Source organism: Amblyomma mixtum, chromosome 3, assembly GCF_055824585.1.
Source record: "Amblyomma mixtum isolate Tamu chromosome 3, ASM5582458v1, whole genome shotgun sequence".
NCBI lineage: Eukaryota > Metazoa > Arthropoda > Arachnida > Ixodida > Ixodidae > Amblyomma > Amblyomma mixtum.
The window spans coordinates 40,470,955-40,497,986 of NC_143014.1; the positions used below are offsets into that span (position 1 = coordinate 40,470,955).

Sequence of the window (27,032 nt, forward strand, 5' to 3'; positions counted from 1 at the left end):
CAGACGTTTGCTGCCACTCGTGTAAATGTCCGCAAGGAAATATAGGTTGATTATTGCATATCACTGTTAACGGTTCACTTGTGTTGTGCAGTGCCGAATATTTTTGCGGAGCTTTTCATGGCACTTCTCCTATGTCTTGAGTGCAAAGTGATGATGGGCTGGATGGGCATGGTGTTCAGAGGTAAACAAGGGAAGCTTAATGCTTCAAGAGCACACAGTACACGTATTTAACGCTGCAGGGTGTTTGCTATTTTTGGCCGTCTTCTGAAGCATTTCGGCTTTATTGAGCACAGAATTTACCAAAGGCCAAGCAGTTGCATTATTGCATTTCATTTGTTTGTGGCTCATCATGCTGTGCAATATGTCATTGGCATGAGTGCATCTTGTCATATACCAGTATAGCTGATGCCATGGCAATTTGCTGGCAGAACTACTCATTCCAAAAGGAAAATTTAGAAAATTGTACCAATATGTAAGAGAAATAGAACAGTCCTCGCCAAATGTTGTGGCAGTTGGCACAACAGTTTGCATTGGGTCAAAGCGTGATGCTATGTGCTGATCAAAGGTGCTTGCAGTGCTGAGGCATGGTTAAAGGAGAAAAAATGATATGAAAAAACAGCGAATTCAGCAGTTGAAGTGATGAGCCTACAGCAGAAATCTACAACAGCTGGAAAAAACGGATAATCACAGCTGCGAAATTCGGCCATCCTTGTAGTGATGGATGAATGGCAGCAGCTGCAGTCCCAAGCATACTTTAAAAGGTGTCCGCTTTGTGGCTTTCATTGGCGCCCCTCTAAGTTGTGTGCGGGATATATGAGAATGGGAAGTTCCCTGAAGGTTGTTCACATTTGCTGCTCACTCTTTGTAAGGCTTTGTATCAACTGGAAATTACTACCACTGCACATTATGCCAGAGGAGTGTAATACGGGACCCAGTAAGGGTTTCTTGCTCATAGTGTACTCATAGTGTACTCGTAGTGTAGTTACGAATGAGGTGGGCTGTTTGTGAACATTAGTTTTGCTTTAAACAAGTCATGCCGTATTGTCTGACAAAGCTGTCTGTGTTGGAAGTGGGCAGTGCAAGTTGCTGTAAACATAAAATAGAAACTGAAACTGATAGTGCCAAATTTAAAACTTCTCTTTTCTAGGTACCTGATTCAAGTAGTCAACGTGTATGGCAAGCATCTTTGCAAAATTCTGCTGCAATCTCCACCTGCAGGCACGGACACAGTCTTCCCATTTCAGCAGATGTCCAGTCTGCTCCTTTACCTCACACACATGTTCCAGTCAGGTGAGAATCTCCACGAAAGTCATGATGGGCTAACTGAGCTGCTCCAAGTTCTTCCAGTGCTTGTTTGCATGCACTCAAGGGATTAGTTCTCTATTGCAATACTTGCACAGAACAGATCTGCTGGAGGCTGATCTCTTTGTTTAAAAACGAAAATTTAGGTCCCATGATAGCATGTTACTTTGTTTTAATTTTCTTCTTGGTGGCAGTCAAGCGCCAAGAAATATAGCAGAGAAAAATTTCATAAACTGCTTCTTATCTACTTTATGGGTGTGAATGAATAACGTCGGTATACTGCATGCATTTTTTTTTTAATAAAGTTAAGTGATAGCCCTCTTTCAACACCAGTGCCACATGTCTGGTTATTCTGAGCGTAAGTTGTGGAACAGGCAACACGTAGCACACTTGCAATTGTTGTCTTCCATGTTGATTCAATGACAGCATGTATTTGCTCTTGATGATGCAGCAACAAAATGCGCTCTAGAGACAACCTGCACCTGCAATGCTCAGTTGGTGCCACAATCACTATCCTTCAAAGTTGCCTCCCACACGAAAAGGAAGCACAACTGAAATGGAATGAGAGCAAAGAAGTAGACAGATACAGCACTGACTCATGAGTAATGATCTTTAGGCTATATATTATGACATTGCTGTCAGATTGGGAAACTTGTTCGCAATTTGCTTATTGCCACCATAGAAGCAGTCTCTGCTCTAAAAGGCATTTTTTTAGACAGAACCATTAGCTTTTTGAACTGAGGGGATTTAGATATTGCATCTTGCCCATGTGTGAAGCTTCTCCTAAATTCCTAATTAGTGACTGCCAGTGTTGTCACTCCAGTGACAGTATTTTTCGGATAAAAACAGGTTTGTTAGTCACTTCTCATACAGTGTTTTTAGAGTTGTGGGAATGTGAAACAATAAAGCTCTAGTGGTGGCACTATAAGTCTTGGAGTTTAAGCTTTAGCGGTCAAAAGAAGCCATGTTGATCACTAAGAGGTACGCAGCACGAAGTTAGTGTATGAACTCCATGACTCTATGTCATAAGCACTGGAAAATGACCTTTTGCTACTGATGACAACAGCGGACAAACTAAAGCGAAATCTCAGTTAATGAGAGGGATGATTGTTTTAGTCATGTTCTCAGATACCAGGCATAAAGGCAGGGCTTGCTAAAACTGGTGGAGCCCTGTCGCGGCGCCCAAGGTTGAAGGCTGTATGTATGAGCATTATGAAAGATTCCTCTCGAATGGACCGTGTTGCGGTGCTGAACCCTCCTTCCTGCGGAGGCCAGTTGTGGCAGCATGCTGTGCAGCGTCGTAATGGGTCTTGTTTTAGAAACATTGTAATCGAAAAAAAAAACTATGGCACGCCCTTTTTGAACTTCATGCCAATTATTCGAGAACTTTAGAATGGATTCGATTTGCTGCAAATAATTTTGAAAATCACAATTTGATTCATTCAATGAATTGAATAGAAGGATATTCGATTCACTCTTCAAACATTTCGGATACGTACGTATCTCTAGTGTTGTTTATTTTCACAGTAGCATTCTAACTTCATTTTTGGTTTCTTGAAGGTCAGTGCTGATATCCTAGTCAGCAAGAAAAAGCAAATTAGCCTTTCTACCTGCTTATATAGGTGGCACTTTTAAGACACAGAAACGTTCCATACATGGTGATAATCTTACTTGACAGTTGTCTAAAGGGTCACATGGTTGTGACTGCCAGCAGTGTAATGCAAGGCTTAACTCTCCAGTACTCAGCAACAACCTCAACCTCCACCTCCTCATGAGCATCACATAGACAGCTGCAAGCAAAGTTGGTATGCGTAGCTTTTTTGAATAAGTCCAAGCTAGCACCCCAGCAGTTTCAACACAGCTGCTCCCTGTTTGGCACTTTTGCTGCTGCAAGAAAAATGGTGTGCATTATGAAGGCTTATTGGCTGACGTGCGCATTGTGTGCAAATGGCATCGCCTGGTCAAATCTTTAATTCCTTATCCTGCTTGTTGGCCCAATGCAGGGAGTTTCTGCCGCGTGGCCACAGCTGCAATGCAGGCCGTGCATGCCGAGTCCAGCATAGGCACTGAAGTTTGTGGCATTGAAGAGATCAACCAGCATTTCCTATCGCTGGCATACTCGTACCCAACACTGAGTGTGCAGTGGTGCAACATCCTTGCCCTCCTCAATTACGGCGAGCAAGGGTTTTGGTCAAGGGTCCTTTGGCCAAGCATAGGCAGCAGTGTTGGTACCGCAGGGTAAGTCACTCGCTTACCTCAGAGAAACATTGTGTTGCCTGGCGAGAGACGCATTGCTGTGGGTAGGTTTCTGTGATGCGGTGCTTACATGGAGAAGGTCTCACCAAATGCAAGGGCATGCTAGCAGCTAGTGTAACCTCCTTAACTCATGCTGCTGGAGTGTGAACAAGCAAACTCGGTAAGGTTATACTCTCAACATCACGCTCAATGCTGCTGTTTTTGCTACGCAAGGCACATGGTGTTGGAGTGCTGCACTCAGTAATGAAATAGCACTGAGCACAGTGGTTCTGGACCACTTTTATTGCCCAAGCAAACACACATTACTTTTCAAGCACTTGAATAATGTGTAACAACATTGTCTAGTCCACACTGCAGTTTTTAATAGAAATTACTTATAAACACAGTATTACATGTGAAGCTTCATTCTGTATATCTTCAGCCTTATTTCACGCATTAATTATTTCAGTACCTTAAGGCAGGGACTCTCAAATTGAGTTTTGTGGAGCTCTTGAGTTCCTTGTGTGCTATTTGTGTTCCCCAAGCACCTAATCTGCACGTACCTCAACCCCCGCTTTTCCATTGTCCGCTTTATTTTGTGACAAACAGTGCTGTAATTGCTTAAAGCAGACAGTTTTACTGCATAGCCAGTCATTAATGATCGAATTTGGGCATTTTTTGAGGTTCCATGCATCTGCATGCTCTTTTTTATCTCATGCATGTTGGGCAGGAAAAAATGGAAGCAGAGTTACTCGGCACCTTTTGGAGGCCATTGGGGTTCCTCAAGGCTAACAAGATTAAGAGAGCCCCTGCCCGCTCAAGGGTGTTACAAAAGGGAGTGGAATAGGCAATAATATGTTATTAAATGCTGTGTTTTGTTAAGCGTTCAGCTATTAAGTTTGAAATTCATTGAACTTCAGTAGAAAATGAAATTCAGTAAGAAAAAAAAATTCATTGAAATGGCAGATTCGTATCTGTCCTGAACGGCAACAGGTAGTGAAAGCTCGTTAATTCAAACTTCAGGGGACCAGAAAAATATGTTAGAATTATCTGCAAGTTTGAATTGTCAAATGATCCCGAAAAAATTGTCATGAACTGCTTGCATCATGGTAGACTTGTTTGATGAAAGGCTGGGCAATGGTTGCTTGATTTTGAGATGAGAGCAGTGTAGCAGACTGTTTTTCACGTTTCCATCCATGCCTTATTGCATGCTTACTGTTGGGAGCATTAAAGCATCAAAGTCGCAAGGGCCTCCCGCATCCTTCATAACGCGACGCGGTGGAGCTTCACCGCTACCGCGTCACACCCCTCTTAAGTGGCACCATTGCGTGTGAGGCTTCACCACGTAAACAGCAAACGACATGTGATGAGCGCGCAGTTTTGCTGCACTGGAAGAACGGAACCATGCGGACTGAAGCAAAGGAAATAGCTCGGCGTCGCCGAAGCAGCGAGAAAAAAAGGGGAGGGGGGAGCAGCAAAGAAAAAACAGGTGACACGTCAATCAGCATCCGAAATGGTGCTTAGCTGGCTTAGCTTGCGTGGCTGATGCTGGCTGATCAAGCCGCCATCTCTGTGGGGCTGGCACAAAGCTCAGAAAAGCGAAACCGAAACTAATTATATGTCATAATTACGGTGCTTCAGCATAATTGAACATTTTTATATAATGACGTATCTCATTAACATTATAAATACCCTAGCTCCACTTGACAGGCGTTCGGCTACAGCTCCATTTCAGTCGAAACCAAAAAATATTGAGGGAAAGTGTCTTAATTACCTGTAAGAAACTACCTAATTAGGCTTGAGTTATTCTTCTATAACATGGGCACTAATTGAGATTTACTGAAACTAATTATATTTTTGAAAACAGGAAGAAATACATATACACACATAATTTCATTAATATACCTCTAATAATGAAATATTCATTTTAAAACACACATACAGTAGACTCGTTAATTCAAACTTCAAGGGGCCAGAGATTTTTGTTCGAATTATCAGAAGTTCACCTTAATGTGATCCAAGACTAAATGCAATTTGCTTTATCGATTTCTATGCATATGACCTATTTCTCTAAGCAGATACAGCTATATGCTTTAGCACAACATAAAATATGGGTGAAAGGCAGTGATATGTTAATTTACTCAAGTGTGTTTGAAAAAAAGTTATCAGTAATGCCCTGGTTTTGCAATATGGGAAAAAGGTTTGATCACCCGAAGTTCGAAAAGTCGAATGGCTGCAAGAAAAACTTCCAAAAGCAGTTTCGCACTGCAGTAAATTTTTAATTGATTAAGAAATAGGCTATGGTCGTCGGCTTTAAGAGGAGACGCAGGTCTTGAAATGATCAAAAAATGCGAAAGTTTCGATTTTGCAAAAATCGCATATTCGGGATCAATACACTCTTAAGGTCCTGCCTAAAAAGTTGCAAGGTCTAAATTCGACCTCCAACTACTAAAAATATCTCTATATTTCGCAAATCTAATTCCGGAAATAGTTATTTCGGAGTGAAATGCAGCAGGACTTTGCGCCCATTGCTTCCCACGGCCGCATCCCCAATGGTCTGGAACGTCCACATTCGACTGTTTTCGTGAGGCCTTTGCAACGACCTCCTAATGGCTGGTGCGCGTGCTTCAGATGTGATTTTCTCAGCCTCGTGTTTTTTGCCAACATGACTAGCCTTACGGAAGTTTTTATTATGTTTTTATGGTGCAATTTCATTAATCTTATATCCTTGAATTCAGAAAGAACTAAACTGTGGAGCTATGCTGTTTTTGTTTGGCTGAGTTAAGCATTCCAAATTTTGTGAACCATAATGTCACCCAACTATATTTCATAATTATGGTGCTTGGACAAAATTTAACTTTTTATATGATGGTATACTTCAACAACAGTATAGTTTGCATAGCTCCAGATGGCAGGCCTTTGGCTACAGCCCCATTACAATAGAAAGCAATAAATATAGAAAGAAAGTGCCTTAACGACCTGTAAGAATTTAACTAATTAGGCTTCAGTTATTTTCTTATAATATGGGAAATAATTGTGTCCATGTAAGAAGGTTTCACCACACAGTGAGCAACTCATAATGGGCACGCATTATCAATGCACAGGATTACGTGAGGGAAACACATTCGCACTGGAACAGCGAGATGTCTTCTAAAAAGAAAAAAAAAAAGATACCAGCGACGTGCTAATTGTCATCGGCTGGTAGCGAAGCTCAGGGAGCGAAACTACGTGCTGACAGGGCCACTCCGATCGACATGGCCCCCCTTCAGACTGCATTGGAGTTAACTGGTTGGAGGGGCCGGATTTTCAGTTCATGCAGCGCCGCAAACCAGACTCATCTAACCTCAGTCGCCGCTCTTTCATGCGCTGGAAGCGTCAGAGCTAGACAAAAAGTACGTGTCTCGAATTAAGCGACTTTAAAATGCATTGAAAATATAGCCAGCCAACCAAAACTTTGAAATTTGTTTGAATTAACCAAACGTACAAATTATATGAGTTTGAATTATCGCGAGTGTACTGTATAGTACCCTTAATCCTTTAACTGCTAAATTAATTCCCAAGAAATGTACCGAAATTACCAGATCTTTTTAAGTAGTCATAATTTTTTCTGTGTAATTCTGTTTCTGAAAATGTACTGTATTTACTTGCGTAATTTGTGCACACCTAGTTTATTACTCGGGTTTAAAAAAAAAACTTTTACTCGCACATTTTGCACTCCCTGCTGCACCAGACCGCCAGCATGCATGCAGTTGTGTACAAGGCAGGCTTGGGAAGATTGGCATGGCCACGTCGCCATGTGCGACTGCGAAAGGTGTGAGTGGCGAAGGGATGAATTGTATGCCATTTAGCTGGCTCACTCGAGCTGGCAGTCGCTTTCATGGACAAACAGTTGTGAAAGCAAACTTCCAATGACCTTCGGCATGTGCCAGATACCAAAAATACTCAACCGTTTGCTGTTTGGTTTGCCACTAGTCAGCCGGGCCGCACGCGAGGACATTGGTTTATCGCTTTTCAACTTCCAGCTTCTTTTGACTGCTGGCTTCATGATTGTACCGTAGCACATTTATTCGTTCGAGCTGCACACATGTCGTCTTGCCATCCTGCCAGGGACTACGTAACATGGGGTGGTGTGGGAGGGACTGTGTGTCTTGATTTGGAGTCAAATTTTTTTTTTTGTTCAGGGAGGGGTGCGAGATAGGCAGCAATATATGGTATATACTACGCATTATGACCTTTGTAGAGTTTTTTTTAGGAACTGTTCACAAAATCTCCGCATAAATTATGCACTCCATTTTTGAAGCCTCAATTTTAAGAAAAAGAGTGCAATTTACTATGCATGTAAATGTGGTATTACTTCATTGATTTCTGGTTTTTCATTAATGTAAAAAATTAAAAAAGAAATAGCTGCTCTTGAGAGTGGTTTTCCCTCAATTTACAACATATAGGTTGCCAGTCTTCACTTTTCATTGCTGCTGAATTTTAAACTAAAAACTGCATCATAGTGGAAGTAAACTGACTTCAGTAAAATTTAGCTGCCTTGTGCCTTTTTTTTTTTACAGGATGGCTCGTAGGAACCTCAATACACCGTCTTATTCTTGTAATTTTGAGCTCGTATCTCAGGCAGGACTCATCCTGCTCTGTGACTACCTGGTAGGTACTATTATTTCCTGTGTTTATATAGAAGGTAACCTATCTTTTATGACACTTTTACTAACCTCATTATAATTTTTTACCAGTGTGAAAACATATATGATGCTGAACCAATGACCTGGCTCATCGTCAACCATGTGAGTGAAATCATACGGCTGTCTTCAGAGCCACCTGTCTCCGATTTCATAAGGTTTGTAAGACAATTGCATCTGACGGAGCAGCTTTTTGTGGGTTAGCTGATGTGATCTTACCTCTTTCAGTGTCATTCATCGGAACCCAGCAGCAAGTGGCTTGTTTGTTCAAGCAGTGCTCACCCGCTGTGAAACAAAGAGTTCTGTGAGTGTCCTGTATGTGCCCTGGTCTCCTAATGAGTAAAGTGTGGTGATTTACACCACTGCCTTCATGCAGCTGTGAACATAAATTGGCATGATGAAATACTGCTGAGACAAACTTGCCTTTTGAAATGGCCGTAGCACCGGAGAGGTTCTGTGTCACAAAGCATCTTTTGCAACATTCCTTAAGTAGCAACAAACTTTAGGCGGCCCCCATGCAGCGTTTCTCCTGAAAGTGTCACATACATGTGCATCATTTAACTGAACTGCTCGAAATGAGTGTTTTAACACAGTTGTTTTTACTTGTCTTCGTTGGCAAACATGATGTTTGCCAGAGGAAATACTTTGACAAAAATGGTTCTCACTAAGAAGAGGGCATAAAAATAATTGTTCTTCAATTAAAATAAGAAAAGTGGAAACAACCACCAGAGGATATTTAGGCAGCAAGTGTGTGGCAGTGTGTGGCAAAGAAAAAAATAAAGAAAGGCTATCAATTCTGTTTACTTCTGGATGCAGCTGTGAGGCATTGGAGACATAAAATGAGAAAGGGGTTCACAAGGAGGACTTGTTTCTGCCAGTTCGGGATGTTTGACACCATTTTCCGAGTTTACAGACAGTCGGCAAATAACTAAAGGGAGCTCTTTGGGTTTAAATCTTATTTCTTGAGATATAAGGCATTCATGCCTGCCTAAGTAACTAAATGACTGGGTACTTTTCTCTGTTTCTCTCTCTCTCTCTCACTTCCTCTTCGGAATCCCAGCTTCATGGTGACTTCGTGCCTGGCACCACAGAGGTGTAGGGAACACAGCCCCATCCTTTAATTTCAGACTTCAGTTCAGTTCAGTGCATTTATTTCAGTCATGTACAATGGCTGAGGAGAAAGGAAAAAAAGCCGCGCAAGCGGCTTGACAAAGCTTCCATCTACCTTCACTGCAAAAAGAGCGAATTTGTGTCCCAGTTGTTCATTTGTTTTTCAATTGCTGTGAAGACATGATCAGTAGTCCTGCTGAGAAAGTCCCTGTTTTGGTTTATGTGCAGCAGAGAAATAAAAATCGACTGGAAAGATGGAGCACTACTAAAGGAAAGGTGCAGGATAAAGTGCTGCTGCTTTTTTTTTTCTATTTATTTCTTGCTTTCCAGTATTTCCAAAGCTTAAAATTTATGGCTTGTCCGTGGGCACGTTAGGTAGCTTGGCTTAGCCACACTAGCTGGGAGAAATTAGTAGATGCACCTGTGCCTACCAAAGTGTTGACTGCAGCCAGTACTGAATAGCAGATGGTTAAAAGCCAGAGAAAAAGGTTCTAAGTAAATCCTTTGATTGTAATGAGCACAGCCTAGGTAGAGCCAGGCTTCGTGGTATAGTTTCATTGCAAGGAGCCATGGTATTGTGTATGGCTCCAGGCAGTTGGTGAAAGCAAAATTTGGTCAGTAGCGCAAAGGAGGAATTTATATGTAATTCATTATATTAGAAAAGGGTTGGGCCTCTTATCCTGGTTATTGAAGGGCACTCCATTGTGCAGCCTCCTGTTTGATTGTACTGAACTCTTCTGGTTCCCTTGCTGTCTCATGTGCTTACTGTGTGTGTGTGGCAAAATGCTTGTGTGTGCAGCAGCCAAGTTTTGTGAGCAAGCTACTTCGCTGCTTGGAGGGCATCCATCCAGCCCAGTCAGCAGCTCTGCTGGCCTTGCTGGTGGAGAAGATCCTGGTAACCCCACACCTTTCTCTGGCACGAACTTGCGAGGCCCTTGCCCAGCGGCAGTTGGAGCTCATTCTCACGGAGCCTGGCTTCGCTGCTAGATCCCCTACAGCTTTGCAGGACCTGGCCGGCCTGCCCGAATTCATGCGCTCAACCAAGTTGCACCTCAGGTGGGCTCTGCTGAACTGACATCCACGTTTCCACTTGTTCTGCATTCGGTCTGGTGTGATCTCACTTTGCTGAAAAGCTACTTTTCTTCTAATGTGTTTGTGCTCAACGGGACCTGACCTGAACCAGTTAGTTAAGGCAAAGCATGAAACTGTGTTGTAAGTAAGAACAGCTGTTAAACATGATGTAACAAAGAAGCACAGGCTCGAGAAAACATTAAAAGAATTAGACTTGTATGAATATGTGAGTTTGAGGTCATATCAACTGTTAGCTGCTCAGATGAATCAGGTGAACTTTAGTTTTAGAGGCCAACCAGCAATCCGACACATTTCATAGCCTGTCCACGAGGCAGCTTGAACATGCATGAGCATCCACTAAAATCTGTTATGCCATAGCACTTTTTTTAGCTCATTGTGGTCAGGAACTAGTTATTTTGTGAATTTCAGGCATTATGGTTAATCACTACAGTGTACAGATACTTAGTGGATCCCGACCACGGCGGCTGAATTTCGATTGTGGCGAAATTCTAGAGGCCCGTGTGCTGTGCGATGTCAGTGCATGTTAAAGAACCCCAGGTGGTCGAAATTTCCGGAGCCCTTCTCTGCGGGATCTCTCATAGCCCTAGTCGCTTTGGGACGTTAAAACCCCATTAAATCGAACCTAAACCAAACATTTATTTTCACCATGTCTATGTGTCTGCTGTTCTTTCAACAGTAACATGTCTCCTTATGGAAGGGCTTGGGTATTCTGCAGAATGGAGGCCACGATGTTTCCTACATCCTTTGCTGTGAAAGTGTTCTTTTTCCATCATCTTTGACTTTACAAGGGTCGTCAGATGACCTTAAGTTTTTTGACGGCTCTACATATCTGCGCTAGCACAGAAATTGTCTTCGCTGTTCATGAATGTGTGCTAGGCAGTTCCATAAAATGCAAGGATCAAAAACATTACTATGATTAGCAGCAGTGGAAAAACTTGCGCTTCATTCACTCTGGGGGCAAAAAAAAGGAAGCTTTTAAGAATGTGTTTTGAAAGAGCCTTCTTAAGAAATAGTGCTGCATGTTCAGCAAGAAAATTGAGGCAATGATGTGAGTTAAGAACTGGGTGCAAAGTAGGTTAGCAGGACTTGCTCAACATATGACCTGAACAGTCGTTCTCCGATGCGGGGTATCTGGCTAATGACTGCTAATTGTTTCTTGGTAGGCGTCAGTGCTTGGATCATCACTTTATTCACTAAATGTGCCACAGCCGGTGACTTTGTGCTTGCATGGTACATTCCGAGCAAGTCACGCAGCATAAGCGTGCCTATAGGCACAGCACATCAAATTATGTGTACTTATGGAAGCTAGCACAGTTTCTTGCATACTTCTGTCCTTTAAATTTGGTCACCCTTTGCCACATCAATTGAGTTCTGTGGGCCATAAGTTACAGTGATTGCCAAACACATTGATGCCTGCTGGAATGGAAGAAAGTGGGCATTTGTGAAACTGTATATGGCATTTTGCTCATATTTGAAAACTCCTGGTAAATGTATTTGTGCTCTGTATCCAATGTGCATTCACGATTTGGGGCTAATTTACCAAGTTTGACTACTTGTACAGCTGTAATCAAAACGTTTTCGCAATTCACCTTACAGTTGTGCAGCAGATTGCTTTTGTTCTGCAACTGGCTTCCTGCCCTGTTATCGCTCATATATCCATGACCTTGACATGAGTCATGCATAGCTTTTTGCATTGCAATCTATCTTTTTCTATGATCAAGAAAGGTGCTAGTAGTATTTCACAGCCCATATGACAAAACACATTCTTGCATTACCGTTCACTTCTGTTTGCACAGCATCAATCTTGAAAGTGATTTGAAGTCCAAAAAAAGATTCCTAATAACACATGCAAAATTTGAAGCTAGGAAAAAGAAGGGATCTCTTGAGCCAGGCTACAGCTAAGCTTTTGTTGGAGCTTTATTAGCACCTTAATTAGCAGTTTCTAGTTGAGATGATGCTGTTTGCAAATAGTTCTGTCCCTTGGTTAGTGTTCACTAGAACATCCACTAAAACATGTGAATATTTACAGAGGAAAGTAGTCACAGGTAGAAATAGTACAATCTAGTAGTCATATGGGTCCAGTGGTTATTTTGTCTCTGGCTAGTGAGTATTTCTCCCGGCATCTAAAGGGATGCACTTGCAAAAGTAGCTGCAAACTATGAGTACCTTCTCATTTTTTTAGCATGTGTAAGACTAATGGCAACCTTTTTGTACAGGGAGCTTTCTGGTTTTGTTATCTTGCTATTCTGTGACTCTCTTCCAATGTGGTGCTAAATGTTCTACACCAGCTAAATACTTTAATTTGTGTTGGCTTGTTTTCAGGCACCCACATCTTCTGGCTCTGTTGGAGAAGTTGCTGAAGGCAGACGCATTACAGCTTTTGGCATGTGGGGAAGGAGCTGACTTAGTTACCCCTCCAAAGCTGCACGTGAATAAGGTGTGTCTGTTATGATCCATATTCATATAAATGAGAAATCTTTGCCCAAGTTGAGTGTTTCTCTGTCGCGTACTCGTCACGTGGGTTAACAACACACATTTGTCTTGCCCTTCTGCTCTTTCTGTGTTCACACCTTGTATGTGGGGATGTGCAGGTAAGTTGAGTGTCAGAGATATAAAAAGTCTATTCAACTTGGTAAATTGATTTTCACTGTGGTAACAAAGAAGTTGTTTTATCTTCTGGATAATGTGTTAACGAAATAGCTACAAATTTATTTTTCTTGAAAGCACATGCTGTGATGTACAGTCCTGTTCATAATGTAACGGAGCATGCTTCAGTCGTCAAGCTCTTCTTACGCTTTACCTAGTGAAAATGAGGAAGTACTTTATGCATATGTTAGCACATGCCGCAGCTGCACTTGCATGTGAACCCAAGAAACTGTACCTTATTTACTCGTGTAATTTGCACCCTTTTTTTATTTAAACTAACGCTTCAGAAAGGGGATGCAACAATTGCACGGAGATTTCGCGAACACATCCTAAAAAAACTCGACAAAGGTTGTATCGCGCAGTATATACCATGTGTTGCCACCTGTACGTCGACCCTCCCCCCAACTTGCACCCCTCATTGGCCAGAAAAAAGTTGATTCAAAATATAGGACGTATACCCTCTCCCGCCCTGCCCCACATATCGAATTCCCTGCAGGAAGGCATTGCGGTGCGTATGCAGCTCAAACATGCAACGATACAATTGCAAAGCCAGCAGTTAGAGGCCAATTGAGATAAAAGGTGCTAAACCGGCACCCTCGTGTGTGGTCCGGCTGACTAGCAGCAAACTGAGCAGCTAACGGTTCGATAGTTTCGGATTCCAGCTCACACTGGTGGTTAGGCCGCCGCGGTGGCTCAGTGGCTATGGTGCTCGGCTGCTGACCCAAAAGACGCGGGTTCGATCCCGGCCGTGGCGGCTAGAATTTCTTTGGAGGAGAAATTCTAGAGGCCCGTGTACTGTGCGATGTCAGTGCACGTTGAAGAACCCCAGGTGGTCGAAATTTCCGGAGCCCTCCACTACGGCGTCTCTCATAGCCTTAGTCGCTTTGGGACGTTAAACCCCATAAAACCAAGAAACTAAAACCAACCACACTGGTGGTTACCGGAAGTTTGCTGTCACAGCTGTTTGTCCGGGAAAGTGACCGCCAGCATGAGCAAGCTGGGTGAACAGCACACAGTTCTTCCCTCACCACTCACATCTTTCGTAGCTGCACACGGCAGTGCGGCCGCGCTGCTCTTCCCAAGCCTGCCTTGCGCTCACCCGCCTACACACCGGTGGTCTGGCGCAGCAGAGAGTGCAAAATGTGCCAGTAAAAGGTTTTTTTTTAGAAAACCCGGGTAGTAAATTAGGAGTGTGCAAATTATACGTGAGTAAATATGGGAATATTTTCTGCATAGATTGTGAAAAGGTTTCTAATGCCAAGTTGCTGGGCTACCTGGTTTTCAGACATGGGATAAGCAGTGCTTGCAGACAAGGACAGTGAAGGAAAAACGACACACACAACTGCTGTGTAATATTTTGGCCACACCTGTACAATCGTGCTATAGCTTGAGTGCTGTTTCATTTCATTTTATTTCATTTATTTGCTCTAAAGGACTACAGACACCAAATTTTTGCTTGCATGTTTTAAACGACGCACTAGACATTGGTATACATAGAGCACCCTATGGTATTCGCCTACGACTGCCGAATAATTTATCATTCAATTTCTTCTTGATGCTGTCTCGGTTTTGGTTTCAACAACCGAATGATGGCTGTGACGTGTAGTTGATGTTTGGGTCATGTGAGGCACAAAAAAATGGCAATATTACTGCTGATACATCATTTGTTGTAATTCTAGCTATCGAAGCAGGCTGGTTTAAGTGCTGTAGCGAATTAAAACTATGTATCAGCATTTATATTGCCATTTTTTCATCCATCATGTGACCTAAACATCAACTACATGTCACAGCCATCGTGCGGTTGATGAAACCGAAACAACATGCAAGAAGAAATCCAATTATAAATTATTTATCGGTTGTAGGCAAAAACCACGCAGTAATCCATTTATTTTAATATCTAAACCATCATTTGAAAGAAGAAAACACACAATAAAATTTGGTGTCTACAGTGCTTTCGGCCCCTTTCGGGGTATTACATAAGGGGGGGGGGGTTAAAAGTTTCGTTACATGTTGTCGCGGTGTTATGTGAATTTCAATGTTGGCGTAGAAGGATGAGGGGCAGGTGATGGCAGCAACAGAATGGGAGAGACTGTTCCAGTGTGACGCGGCTCATTGAAAGGAGGAGGTGGAGTAGGTTATGGTACGGCCGTGTGGTGCAGATGTAAGAAGTTCGGGTATCCGCTATTTCTTTTGGGGTTTAGGGGAGATGCGGGTCTTGAAACTGATTCCTTTTAATTTATGGTAGGATTCTTACTAAAATGACTCTGTGAGTGTGTGTTGCTTGTGTAGAGTGCAAATATGCAATTGGAGTTTTGAATAGCGCAATTATAGTTCAAGTTGTAAGCAGTTTTGTGATTTGAATTGGGCTCTTCATTACAGGCCATTAGTCAAAAAGTGTTCAAAAATTCTTTTGAATATTTACAGAACAAATCACCCAAGATGCACTTTGTGCGGTGATGCTGATTTTACGCTTGCCTCAGTGAAACTACATTGGTAAAAAAAATCTTTGAGTAGCCGTACTAAGCAGGTTGGCCGGTAATTTAGAAAAGCTGGCAATTAAGTTAATTGCATAATGTAAAAACCAGTAAAAATAGCACCACCACACAGCTATACTCTTCCCGAATAAATTGATGCCACGCTCATTTCAATTGCTCAAGAGAAACCAGGAAAAGGCCCATAAGGCAGACACTGCATTTGTAAAATCACGAACCGAGATAAGGAGGCTTGAAGTCTGTGTGCACCTATTCAGTCACAGGAAATGAGTCACAAGAAAACGCCTGTAGCTTTGGTTGCGCTGATGTGATGCCATCCCGCGAGATGTCAAATGAAAGGGCACTAAACGAGCTTTCAGATAGTAACAAAATTGCGGTGATCGAAGAGTGGTCTTGGAATTGTGACTGCGTGAAGTGAAACGCCACTTCGAAGCTCGCACTTTTTTTTTTTCAGCCATGTGGCTCTTGGAAGTTTTCATTTTTTGTATACTTTGGGATCGTTTTGAGCGCGGATATTTTGCATAGCTGTACTTTGAAGAATATGTAGTATGAAACGGTGTTTTCTTGAAAAGTGACTTTTTCGCAATTTTGTTGCGATCTCAAGACCCACATCCCACCGTAAGCATGCGCACTGTTTGACTATAAATATGCATCCCATGGTTCTGCTGTTCTGAACAGTTTTGGGATCCTACTGTTAGATTCATGCGTCACTGTTGCCACTCACAGGTTGTAAAAAAAAAGAGGGCAATTTCCCCTTCTGTATGATATGAGTTTTGGAACAGGCAGTACTGCAGAAGTCTCAAAGCATGGCCTGGAAACATTTTGGGGGGGGGGGGGGGGGGGGGGGGGGGGGGGGGGGGGGGGGGAAGGAGTGCATATTTTTCGCAAGAATTGTAGTTGATTTTTCTCTCCTCTTGCTCTGTTGCAGGAATGGTTTCTTGCACAAGTACGTGAACGCTGTTGTTCCGGGCAAGCATGTGCAGTGGAGTGCTCCCAACTGCTGGCTAACTTGAGTCATGAAGACACAGAAGCCATCATGCAGTTAAAGGTCAGTCTTTTAGTTCTAGCACTTTAGAAGTCTGGCTTGTGTGAGTTGACCAAACACTCTAAACACTGGAAGGACGCAAGTCTGTTTGTTCACGTGCCACACTTACTCAAACTCTTATAATGACGCCATGTATAACGATATATCGCTTATAACGATCAAATGCTTTAGATTTATCAATTTTCGTATTGCTCCTATGTAAAAATAAACCATATATATAATGATAAAATTACCGCCGAAATAACGGATACAACAGTAGGATTCTAGTTGCTCGGAAGGTGTTAATGTTTGATAAAAAATAAAACACATTCAAGTGAATAACGTAAAAACAACTCGCAAGCAGAAGGGACTGGTGGAAAGGGCTGGTGTGGCGAAATTCATGAGCGGGCATTGCGTAGAACTTTTGGAAACCAAGCGCTGTCATCATCACAATCGCTGGAGGGAAGAGTTTGCTTGGCCGCAGCTACGCAGCGCTTTCCCACACAAACGTTGTTTCTGCTGTCTGAACTGTTTTTGCATTTGTGAAATGGGTAAAAATGATGGCGTCAAAAGCGCAAGTCGGTATCTCTGAACCCAACCCCCACTTTTTTTTTTTTTTAAAGCTTTAGTTTTTCTAAGCGCGTTCCTCTGTTTCATGCTGTGGGCAGTGCAGACCTTGGCAGTGCGCCAAGATGCTATGTGCAGATGACATCACAGCGCCCCTCCGGGGTGGCTCACTCTGTGAACTTGGCAGAGGCCAAGGCGCCAAGAGGCTGTGCGCCTTTGACAGGAGCACTGGTGGCGGTAGCTAACATGCATGGGGGAAATATGTGGATATGTTCTTTTTGCTTTTTTTTTGCTGTTCCAGATATAATGATAATAGGTTATAATGATCGGATTTTGCGGTTTTCTCAGTATCGTTATAAGTGAATTGCACTATAGTGTGTGTGCATTTTCACGAGCTTGGGAGTATGTGTTTGCATGAAGTGTGTCTTGTCAGAAGCTGCCACATTTTCAAAGCAGTCACCTATTACACCAGATGTATCAGTAAATATGATAAGTAATAGTATTTAAAAATAGGCTTTTCAAGGTAAAACCAATTGTATTTCTTCAGCATAGTGGTGTCGGCAGTGGCAGATAATAAAAAACTGATGTGAGTCAACAAAAACATGTCACTGAGGGTTAAGCATCTTGTCATATTTATAGATTTGTATCTAACCATTAGTAATAGCCGTGTCACTTTACAGTTTCTCAAAACATAAATGCCTTCAGTGCTGTGGTGTAGGCAGTTCTGGCTCTGCGGTGCGTTAAAACCAAAGAACACATACCAAGCATTTCAGGGAATCCCACCCCTAATTTTTAAAAATAGGCTTACTTAGTTATGAAGAAAGCTACTGTGGTGCAATAATATCAGTGTTGCTGGACATAAGAAAACAGGTGAATAATGTTTATAAGCTGCTTGACTAATTTCTGATAATTAAATTTTTAACTATTATAGTTAGGTGCCCAGTTGCAGTTAAGAGATTCGTAGCTGGCTGCTAGTAATAGAGATATCAATTTTTATCAATTCTAAAACGGGATCACCCTCGGCGTTGTGGCTCAACAAATTTTGGCCCTCTTGCGCCAAAGACATGCTTCCAAAAAGCCCACACACAAAGCAACGCCCCCCAGTTCACATCACTCCATTGTGCAAATGTCACAAGACCTTCCCTGTCTTGCCAGTGCTGCAGTGATCTGCTCACTGCTCCAGCCCAAACGAGAAAGAGAAGGTCATGTGACATGCAAGCCATGGAGTGACGTGTAGTGACGTGCCTTGCCACTCGCCACTAGCACACACTGCACAAATATGACCGGGTGTACTTTGCACATTTGGCATATCTACCATTGTTTTTATTGTTCCTGGGTGCACACTGTAGCTGTCGTGTCACACTGAGTGTGTTGGAGCAGGATGTGGGGCCGTCCGTGGTGTGTGCCAGCCTGCGACTGGGTGCCCAGCGCTCTAGCACGGGCGAGTCAGCGCTGTATCGAGCAGCACGATCCTGTGTGCTAGGCCAGACACGACGCCTTGTGGCTGAGTTACCACAGCCACACCACCCTTTCCTGGCGGCTGCAGTGGCGGAGTGCCCCCGTGAGGCACGGCATCAGGCCCGGCTTATCGCACTGCTGGAGGATGCACAGGTGGGTGGCTTTTTCCATGTGCCACTTCCACCACCGTGGAACTGATGCTTAGCTGGGCGAAGTGGCTTTGCATGGTGAAATAACTGGTGGCACACACACATGCACGTGCCATCAGCACACACGTTGTTACGAGTTGGACCATTCTTGAAAAACGTCCGCTGCAAAAACTTGAGCAGTGGTCATGGCAAGCGAAAGGAAATGGCAACGCTTCTCGTAGCAAGGAACTTGTACCCACGACAAAACGCATCATAGCCCCGACTGTTCTATTGCACACCGTCAAAGCTGCCGTTTTTGGTAATAGACAAAACGGTTCTCATCATATGCCAGCCACCACAGTGTGCATACAGTAACATGTCACTGGTTCTGAGGTTGGTTTTCAGCTCTAGTCACTAGGCCTGATTACGAAAGTCAACGCCAACAAAGCATTTGCTTCGACTGTTTGACAGTTCTTCCTTATCTTTATCACCATCTTTGAAGGCCTTTTCATTTTGGGCCCTCTGTTCAGTAGGTGCTGCGCAATTCCTGCAGCGGACTTTCTCCCAATCCAAGCATTTTTCCGTAACGTGACAACGGCAGTAGAGCCATCAAACATGTAGCTCATCAAAGTGGTCACCACCCATTGTCTGTGCACACAGTGCGTGGTGAAATCTTGAGTCATCTTAAGAATATGCACAAAACAACTGACCTCTTTCTCCATCATATTGGCTATTAGGAGTTGAAGTAAAGAGATTTTAGATTGTAGCTATTAAGCGCTGGCTCATGGGTTGAATGTCTTCCCTCGCCATCGCTGTTGCTGTGACCAAGCACCGAACATAAAAACACAAACACGTGCTTGCCGCACAGGCGCATAGAGTGCTGCCGCTCGCTCAGAGGTGGCACCAGAGTCGTGTGCACCATAGCACCGAAAGCTGGTACAGCACAAAAAGAATCACGCCTGCGCATGCCGCAGAAGGACCCAGAAACTTAGAGAAACCCCTGTTTGCCCGTGGAGAGCTCATAACCTTGTGCGTGTTGTGTGTTGCCCTTTCCACTTCACTCACGCGCGGCGGCGCTGGGTCCAACGACGTTTTTAGATCCCTTTCAGTTCGAAAGCTGCGGTGCGCGGATTGTCGCCTTCCCGTTTCCTGCCACGCGGTGGCGCTCGCCACGCTGTTTGCCCGACCAGCGTGGCCCTTCGCGCCTACGCCATCGTCGCCGCCGCCTGATTTGGAGCAGCCAGCAGATATCAGCATGGAAGATATCAGCTCTCCTGTGCCAGTTGTTGGCAGTGACGCTTATCTCACAGTATACAAAAGCTTCAAGCAAGGGTGCTTAAAGCATCCCACCAAAAAGATGCTAGAGTTTACCAACATTGTAAACTAAGCAATCTCGAATTCTTTGAAAGAAGGTCCCGTTTTTGGTGACATTTTTTGGGAGGTGCTAGACGAGCTGCAATTGCAAAACCTTGCTCGGCTTGGATGTGCAGAGCATATGGCCACTTTTACATGCCAACTGCTGCATTTTGTCATAGTGAAACGCATGCACTTCTATGCGAGAGACAACCGTCGGCTGGAGAACAGAGAAAAGGTTATTGCAAATAAAAAAGCTCGCCTTCTGTAGCCATTCCCTCCGTGGTTCCGATTTAGTGTGTCTGCATTTAATGCTTGTCTGTGTTCAATGAAATTAACATTCTAAAAATGAAAGTGCAGGATGCTGCTCCCGTCTGTGCGATCATTGCAAATAAAAAGCTCTTCTATAGTTATTCCCTCCCTGCATCCAGCTAAGTGCGTCTGCATTTATAGTTGTGTTCACTGAAATTGGCATTCTAAAGAACGTGCAAAATGCTGCTGGTATGTGCGGTGCTTCGTTGATAATATAGCGCGGAATTTCGTGACTGATCTAGAAGTGGAACATCGCTAGTTTTAACCTTTCATTGATGTTTCGTGCATTCTACCGAAAAAATATTGATAGCTTTACTCCAACATACACATAGCGCTAAACATCGCGAACGCGATGCGATAAAGCGCAATGCAAACGATTGGTATTTTGCGAACTGGCATCACCCTGCACTTTATCTCACCCTTACTAGCCAGGCGAAACATTTCTTTAACCATGAGACTGAAGTTTCAACGTGACAGCTACAAAAGTGCAGCAAATTTGAGTTCGACGTGTTCGCTCCCAATGTTATCGCGGATGAGAACAGGCTGTCACAGCAACTGCCAAGCGCGAGCGCTCCGGCGGCTCCGGGCCGACAGCGACAGCAGCGCCGCGTGGTGAGTGGAAGCGGACGGGGGCCGCTTTCTCGGGCTCGGCCCGAGGGAGCTTGCAAACTGAAAGGGATCTAAAAACGTTGGCTGGGTCAGAGAGTAGAAACTCAACACCTCTGGAAACCTCACTTCCCACCTGACCACTGACAGTGCGAGCCTCAATGGTTGGATGAGAGAGGATTTGTACTGTGAACACTGTGTGTGTCTACACCTGCTTTAGCGCGAAGTGACGAACATACGCATCACACCCTATATATGAAGGACAATTAGTGCCGTCAGTCGGCCCGTGCTGTAGTTCTAGCTTAGAAGAAGCGCATGCATAATAAAAACACCTATAGAATTGGGCTCAAATTTCATTATTAGGAAGTACCATAATCATCGGGGATTGTTTTTTTTTTCAGTGAAATTTGATATTTCGGATGCTGTTGTGGTTCCTTGCGAGTCCGAAAAATCGGTCTGTTAATTAATAGTGCTTAGTTTTTGTCACTCCCTCACCGTCAAATTTTGAGGGCCTAAACCCCCAAATAAGAGCTGTCTTTATGGGCCCATAATTAAGAAATTCATCAGTCCAAGAGGTCCATAGAGTAGACGTCACAGCACTGCCACAAGCATGGACTCCCATAGGTAATAGAACAATTATAATGCAGGTGTGGGATACACTTTGCCGGTTGGCACCGCCCTTGGCCACTTACCTGGATGGCCTGGCAGTCCTGGCTGCGGACATGCCTATCGACAGCCTCGAGGATGTGGCTAGGTTTGCTGTGCTCTGTGCTGAGGTGGGTGTCATGTCTGGCTGCCCCTTTTATTTGGCTCATGATTTGAATGGACCCCCCTGAAGAAGGAATATTATGCCAAAGTTATCAGCAAGGGTTTTTTTCCATTCTTTTTTTTTTTTTTCTGAAAGAGTAAAGTGAAGAGTGAACACTTCAAAGTATGAATAATTTTTGAGAAGGTGAAAGTTGCCACTGCTCTTCTGGTAAAAAGCTTTTTTTTTTTTCCTTTTTCAGTACTTAGTTTCCACATGTCATAATGATATCTTAGGTTTCGTTGCTTAAAGTATGCCTTTAATTCTAGTCTAGTAAGCGCTTAGTGCTCTTGTGTGGTGCAGAAAAAACAAAACGGTGACACAGTGGAGAATGCACACGATTTAATGGACTCATGAGAAGATAAAAAGATTGTGCATGTCAAACAACCAAGTAAACGAAAGATGTAGACATGCAGTTACCCCTTTCTGTGGAGAATTCTTAACTTTGTTGTCTTCATAATGTGAATCATTTACAGTTAGCCTTTCTGTGCTTCCTAATTTAATTACTACATTTTAATGAATAAATATCTAAAAAGTTGTCAGCTTTCTTTTTTTTTTCCCTACGCATTGTGAGAGTAGTGAAATTAATTTGGCAAAGTTGGCAGTGGCTGCTTAGTGCTGCAAGAACTAGCTGTCTTCTAGGAGGCTCAGACTCACTCAGCTCGTCTTCTAGGCTATACGGTGGATGACGGAGACTCCCGACTACTTTTCCTGCAACCACTTGGAGGAGTTTCTGCAAGCACTGGATGCTGTGCTGAGCAGCCCAAGCCTGTCGTCTCTCATTGGTCTCCAGAAGCACGTGACCTGGGTCTGTTCCATCACGACAGCCATCTACCACCTTGTCAGTCGCTGTGAGTAGGGTCCAAATGCAGACAGGGTTGCAACTGCTGCTCCTGTCTTTTTCTCTCTCTTTGTTGCTGCTGGCGATTGTCTCATTTTTCTGGCTCTTCGTTGTTTCAGTAAAAGGATGGAAAAGCTTTCCAGTAAAAGTGGCACCTCGAAAGCCAAAGGACAGCTCTCCAGGTGTGTACCACAGTCGTTTAGAACCATGAACCTTGAATGAATTACATCAAGATTCGTAAATAGCCTCTCAGTAATATTACACAGTAAAGCCTATTAAAGGGACAGTGAACAAAAACCTTTCCACCAAGGTTTCTGACCCAAGTGATAGCTCTGGCACTGAACGTGACCAATGTAGCACTGTTCTGAAACAGAAATAAGCAGTAAGTATTTATTTTAATTAATATTTTTCAAACTGCCTAACCTAACGACTGCCTGTGAATGCTCCCACAATACAGGATGTGACGTCAACCTTACCCATTGCAAGCTATCACCAGCACAGGCGGCATGAAAATGAACATGTTTGACATGCTTTTGCATCTTTGTACAGTAATTCGTTCGGCTTCCTTGTGTTCACGCTTCAAGGTTCTCTGCCTGTATCTCGTGGTTGTATACTTTGGGTAACTACTTGGCTGATTCGATCAGAATTAATTGGAAATCCCCATCATCTGAAGCGACAGCAAACCAAAAAAAGCAACATTTCACAGGGACAGTACCAGTAGCGCCACCTCACACGTACCAGGGCAACAAGGGGGTGGGGATTCCTGGGCAGTGCACCGTCAAGCCAGCTTGCCTGCAGTGCTGCTGAGGTTAGGCTTGACGTCATGCCCGCCAGCTTGTGGGCAGGCGCGCGCTGAGTGCAGCCCGGCAACTGCTTACGAAATGTCAAAAATACAACCATCCACTCAAAAATAACCCGAGTGATGACTGTAATCATATCTTACGGATAAAAATCTGGCTTTTTCTCAATTTCCAGATTTTCATTCAGTATCCCTTCAACTCTGACTTTAAGGGACCAGGTAAAATGTCCGACTAGCGCAAAGCTCCATATTAACAAATGGTTGATCAAAAAACAGCCAAAAACTGTTGGCATCATAGTAAATTTACTTGGTAAAAACCTGTGCAGTGGGTGTCTGCTTTTGAGATGAAAACTTCACACCAAGGAACTTTTGCTCTCTGTTAGATGCTTTATGCGCACGCACTGTCAGGAATGTCAGCACAGAGTTGCTCCAAAATGGTAGAGCATGCATAAAACATGAGGTAAATATCCATAAAACAGACACTCTGAAAATTTACATAAGACTCGGATGAGTGTGGGCCTGTCACGCTGATCCGAGCTGCAGCTTCACATGACATGCATTTGGCAAATTAGGTAGACCCTAAGGTTAAAAATAAAACACTACAAACTTAAAATAAAATGTGCCCATCATATTATCATGGCCTGAAAGCAGAAAATAGTACTCACTGTTGAGTACCCACCATACTTTCTGGCTTCTGTAATGAAGTGTCACTTTCAAGACTAAAATCAAATTAAAGAATAAAGTAGGGCTAGTTGGTGCTTTTGATCCACAGACTGTGGCATATTACTAGCGTTAAAATACACACAAAGGACAGCGAGCAGCTAGCGTCTGTCCTATGTGTTTCTGCTCGCTGTCCTTCGTGTGTATTTTAACGCTAGTAATATGTTGCAGTTTGAGGATAAATCAAATGACCCAAGCCGCCGCAGTGGCTCAGTGGTTATGGTGCTTGGCTGCTAACCCGAAAGACGCGGGTTCGATCCCGGCCGAGGCGGTTGAATTTCTATAGAGGCGAACTGCGAGAGGCTCGTGTACTGTGCGATGTCACTGCACTTTAAAGAACCCCAGGTGGTCGAAATTTCCGGAGCCCTCCACTACGGTGTCTCTCATAGCCTGAGTCACTTTGGGACGTTAAACCCCAACCAAACCAAACCAAATGATCCAACACTGTCTGAAAAGTGTTAGCCACAGCTTTAAAAAAAAAAAAGCTGGGCTCTCTACACACTTCTATCTGAGATTCGTGCCATTTATTTTGCAGCGCGTGATATACGCTGAGTTGGACAAACAAAAGAAAAGAACAAGAATAAAAAATAACTGCGTCTGAAAATGAAACAGCAGCTTTCTGAGTTGTGCTGCTACGATGCTGCTTGTCCAAAACTTGCAGATCTATTTCTTTACGTCATATTAAAGACCATCAATGGTATTGATAGTTGCCTGTGGTGCAGTAAGGAAAGGTTTAAACTATATCAGAGAATTATGTCAGTTATGATTCAATATTGGTCACTCAATTACAACATTCATCAATGATATATCTTGTCTTTCTGTGTGCAGAGTACATGCACGTACAGCAGGCCTGTGTTCATGTGGCTGAGCTTGTGGGCTGGCTGGAACGTTCTGGAAAAGAAGCTCATATCCCAGTTTTTGTCGGGACTACTTTGCACAGAGTGATCAAAGGTGGGTTCTTATTTGATCATTGTACTGACAGCAAGTGTAAAGCTCTGTTAGTGCACTGGTCTCATGTGGACAATGCTTTTATGAAGTAGCAAAACTGGAGTAAATCTTTTTTGACTTAGTGGCGTTTAACATCACATGATATTTTTCTCTGTGACAGAAAGTGCACACTGAAGAGCTATGTTGCGCTAGGGTGCATTATACAAGCAGTCTTGTTTAGCAGGCCTTTGCCAGTTAACTGCAGCAAAACATGGTTCACCGAATGAGCAATGCATAAGCAGAAATGACCCATTTACAGCCCATCAGCTTGGCATCTGCAGTTGATCTCAGAAATGCTACAGATCATTGCATGACAACTTTGTCCGCAACATGCGATTCTGGTTTAGCACTAGCATACATGCATATTTCTGCACAATAGTGCTAAAGCATACTATTTGCAGCATTTGCGAGAATCGGAAACAGAACATTGCAGGAAACACAGAAAGGATTTTTTTGTCTGTCCCATTCTTTCATGACTCTCAGGTGTGGCCCGCCTGCCACTGGTGAACAGCTTTGTACGCACCCCACCAATTATGTGGCAGCTGAACTGGGTTCCCCACGTAAGTGGCGAGTGGCACACACTTGTCCCACCACCCCCAGCTGACTTCCTGCTGGACCGAGACCTGCTGCAAGAGTACATCTATCGTGTTAACCTGCTGGGTACGTTCAGCCTGCACACTGGCATGAAAGCTCCTTGTGAAACCCAGAATGGCTTTTGTTATGCAGAGCACACAAGCTCTAGGAGATAAGGGTTGGCTTAAAAAGGCACGTTCACACCGTTTAGTCATGAAGGTCATGTGTAACCAGTTTTGGTCACTTCGCAATGGTCATAGAGTTGAAAGACAACTTGTTTGGTACAGTTGCTTGCTGACCAATTTTTTACAAAGCAAAATCAGGTTGCAAGGTTGCAATCAGAGGCACCTTAGCAAGTGACGTTGTGGCATCTTGTACTTGTTTATGTTTATCATCTTATGAGAACTTCTGTAGTCACTAATTTTAAAATATGCTCTTTAATTCCGTTAAAAAAACGACAACATTTATTGTGTATGTTTTCTGAGAATAGTTAAATTTATATCTTGGAGTGAATTGGTTGAGTCTGGTGTCTAGCACGTTTTGTGCTTAGAACAAGTGCATACTGATCTGTTGCTGATCTCCCGAGCCATTCTTCTTTCTTGGTGCACAGATGGTTACAGAAATGTATTATAATGTAGGTTTGTATGTTGTTTACTGCATGACTACTTTTTGTGAGTGAAACCATTTTGTTTAGCCAGGTTAACCTCAATGTCATGAAAATCAGTCAACATTATTGGCTCCCCTGTATCTATTAGGGGAGCCACTGCCCCCCTAATAGATGTGGGGCAGGAGCATTCATTTTCATGCATTGATTTTGTTCATTTCTGCCTGCTGGCACTTCAGTTTATCCTGATAACACTTGTAATTGTTTGTTTGGTTTTCTGTGCTGTGGTTAGTAGATGGTGCACATAGCTTTTCATGTTTGCAGGTTGGATTTCACGACAGCAGTTTGAAGAAACATGGATGGCACTTCTGGGTGTTCTGAACACATCTCCGTCTGGTGAACAGGAAACAGCTGAGGTAGTGCACTTTTGTCTTGTCTTTGTTTAAAATTGGCAAAATCCAGTTGTTGTTTTTTTTTGTAAATTCTGTTTTGAGACCTTATTTTTTGAACTTATTGTACACATATAGTTTTTGGGATTTACAGTAATTTGTTAGTAATGCACTGAGCTAGAACCTCACTTATATTTTGAAAAACTTGCATAGTTTACGAGAACAAAACAAAATAGCCATTAGGACCAAGCTTAAAATATGGTTGTACTAATGCTGAGTGTTTCATAATTTCTATTTTTAATTTCAG

General features: G+C 43.2%; 1 protein-coding gene across 4 annotated transcripts in view; it reads left to right on the top strand.

The window, feature by feature from the left end:
• htt (huntingtin) overlaps positions 1–27,032 on the top strand; it is a 107,224-nt gene that overhangs the window by 55,898 nt on the left and 24,294 nt on the right. For 3 of the 4 annotated variants that reach the window (XM_089578819.1, XM_089578816.1, XM_089578817.1), the window contains 15 exons: positions 1,148–1,290; positions 3,306–3,540; positions 8,097–8,187; positions 8,274–8,377; positions 8,448–8,523; positions 10,129–10,385; positions 12,744–12,858; positions 16,488–16,607; positions 18,531–18,761; positions 21,655–21,783; positions 22,486–22,663; positions 22,773–22,835; positions 25,001–25,123; positions 25,643–25,819; positions 26,661–26,752. In XM_089578819.1, the coding sequence (XP_089434945.1) occupies positions 1,148–1,290; positions 3,306–3,540; positions 8,097–8,187; positions 8,274–8,377; positions 8,448–8,523; positions 10,129–10,385; positions 12,744–12,858; positions 16,488–16,607; positions 18,531–18,761; positions 21,655–21,783; positions 22,486–22,663; positions 22,773–22,835; positions 25,001–25,123; positions 25,643–25,819; positions 26,661–26,752 (2,134 nt within the window). The remainder of the gene's footprint in view (positions 1–1,147; positions 1,291–3,305; positions 3,541–8,096; positions 8,188–8,273; positions 8,378–8,447; positions 8,524–10,128; positions 10,386–12,743; positions 12,859–16,487; positions 16,608–18,530; positions 18,762–21,654; positions 21,784–22,485; positions 22,664–22,772; positions 22,836–25,000; positions 25,124–25,642; positions 25,820–26,660; positions 26,753–27,032) is intronic. The other variant, XM_089578818.1, reaches the window with a different exon arrangement.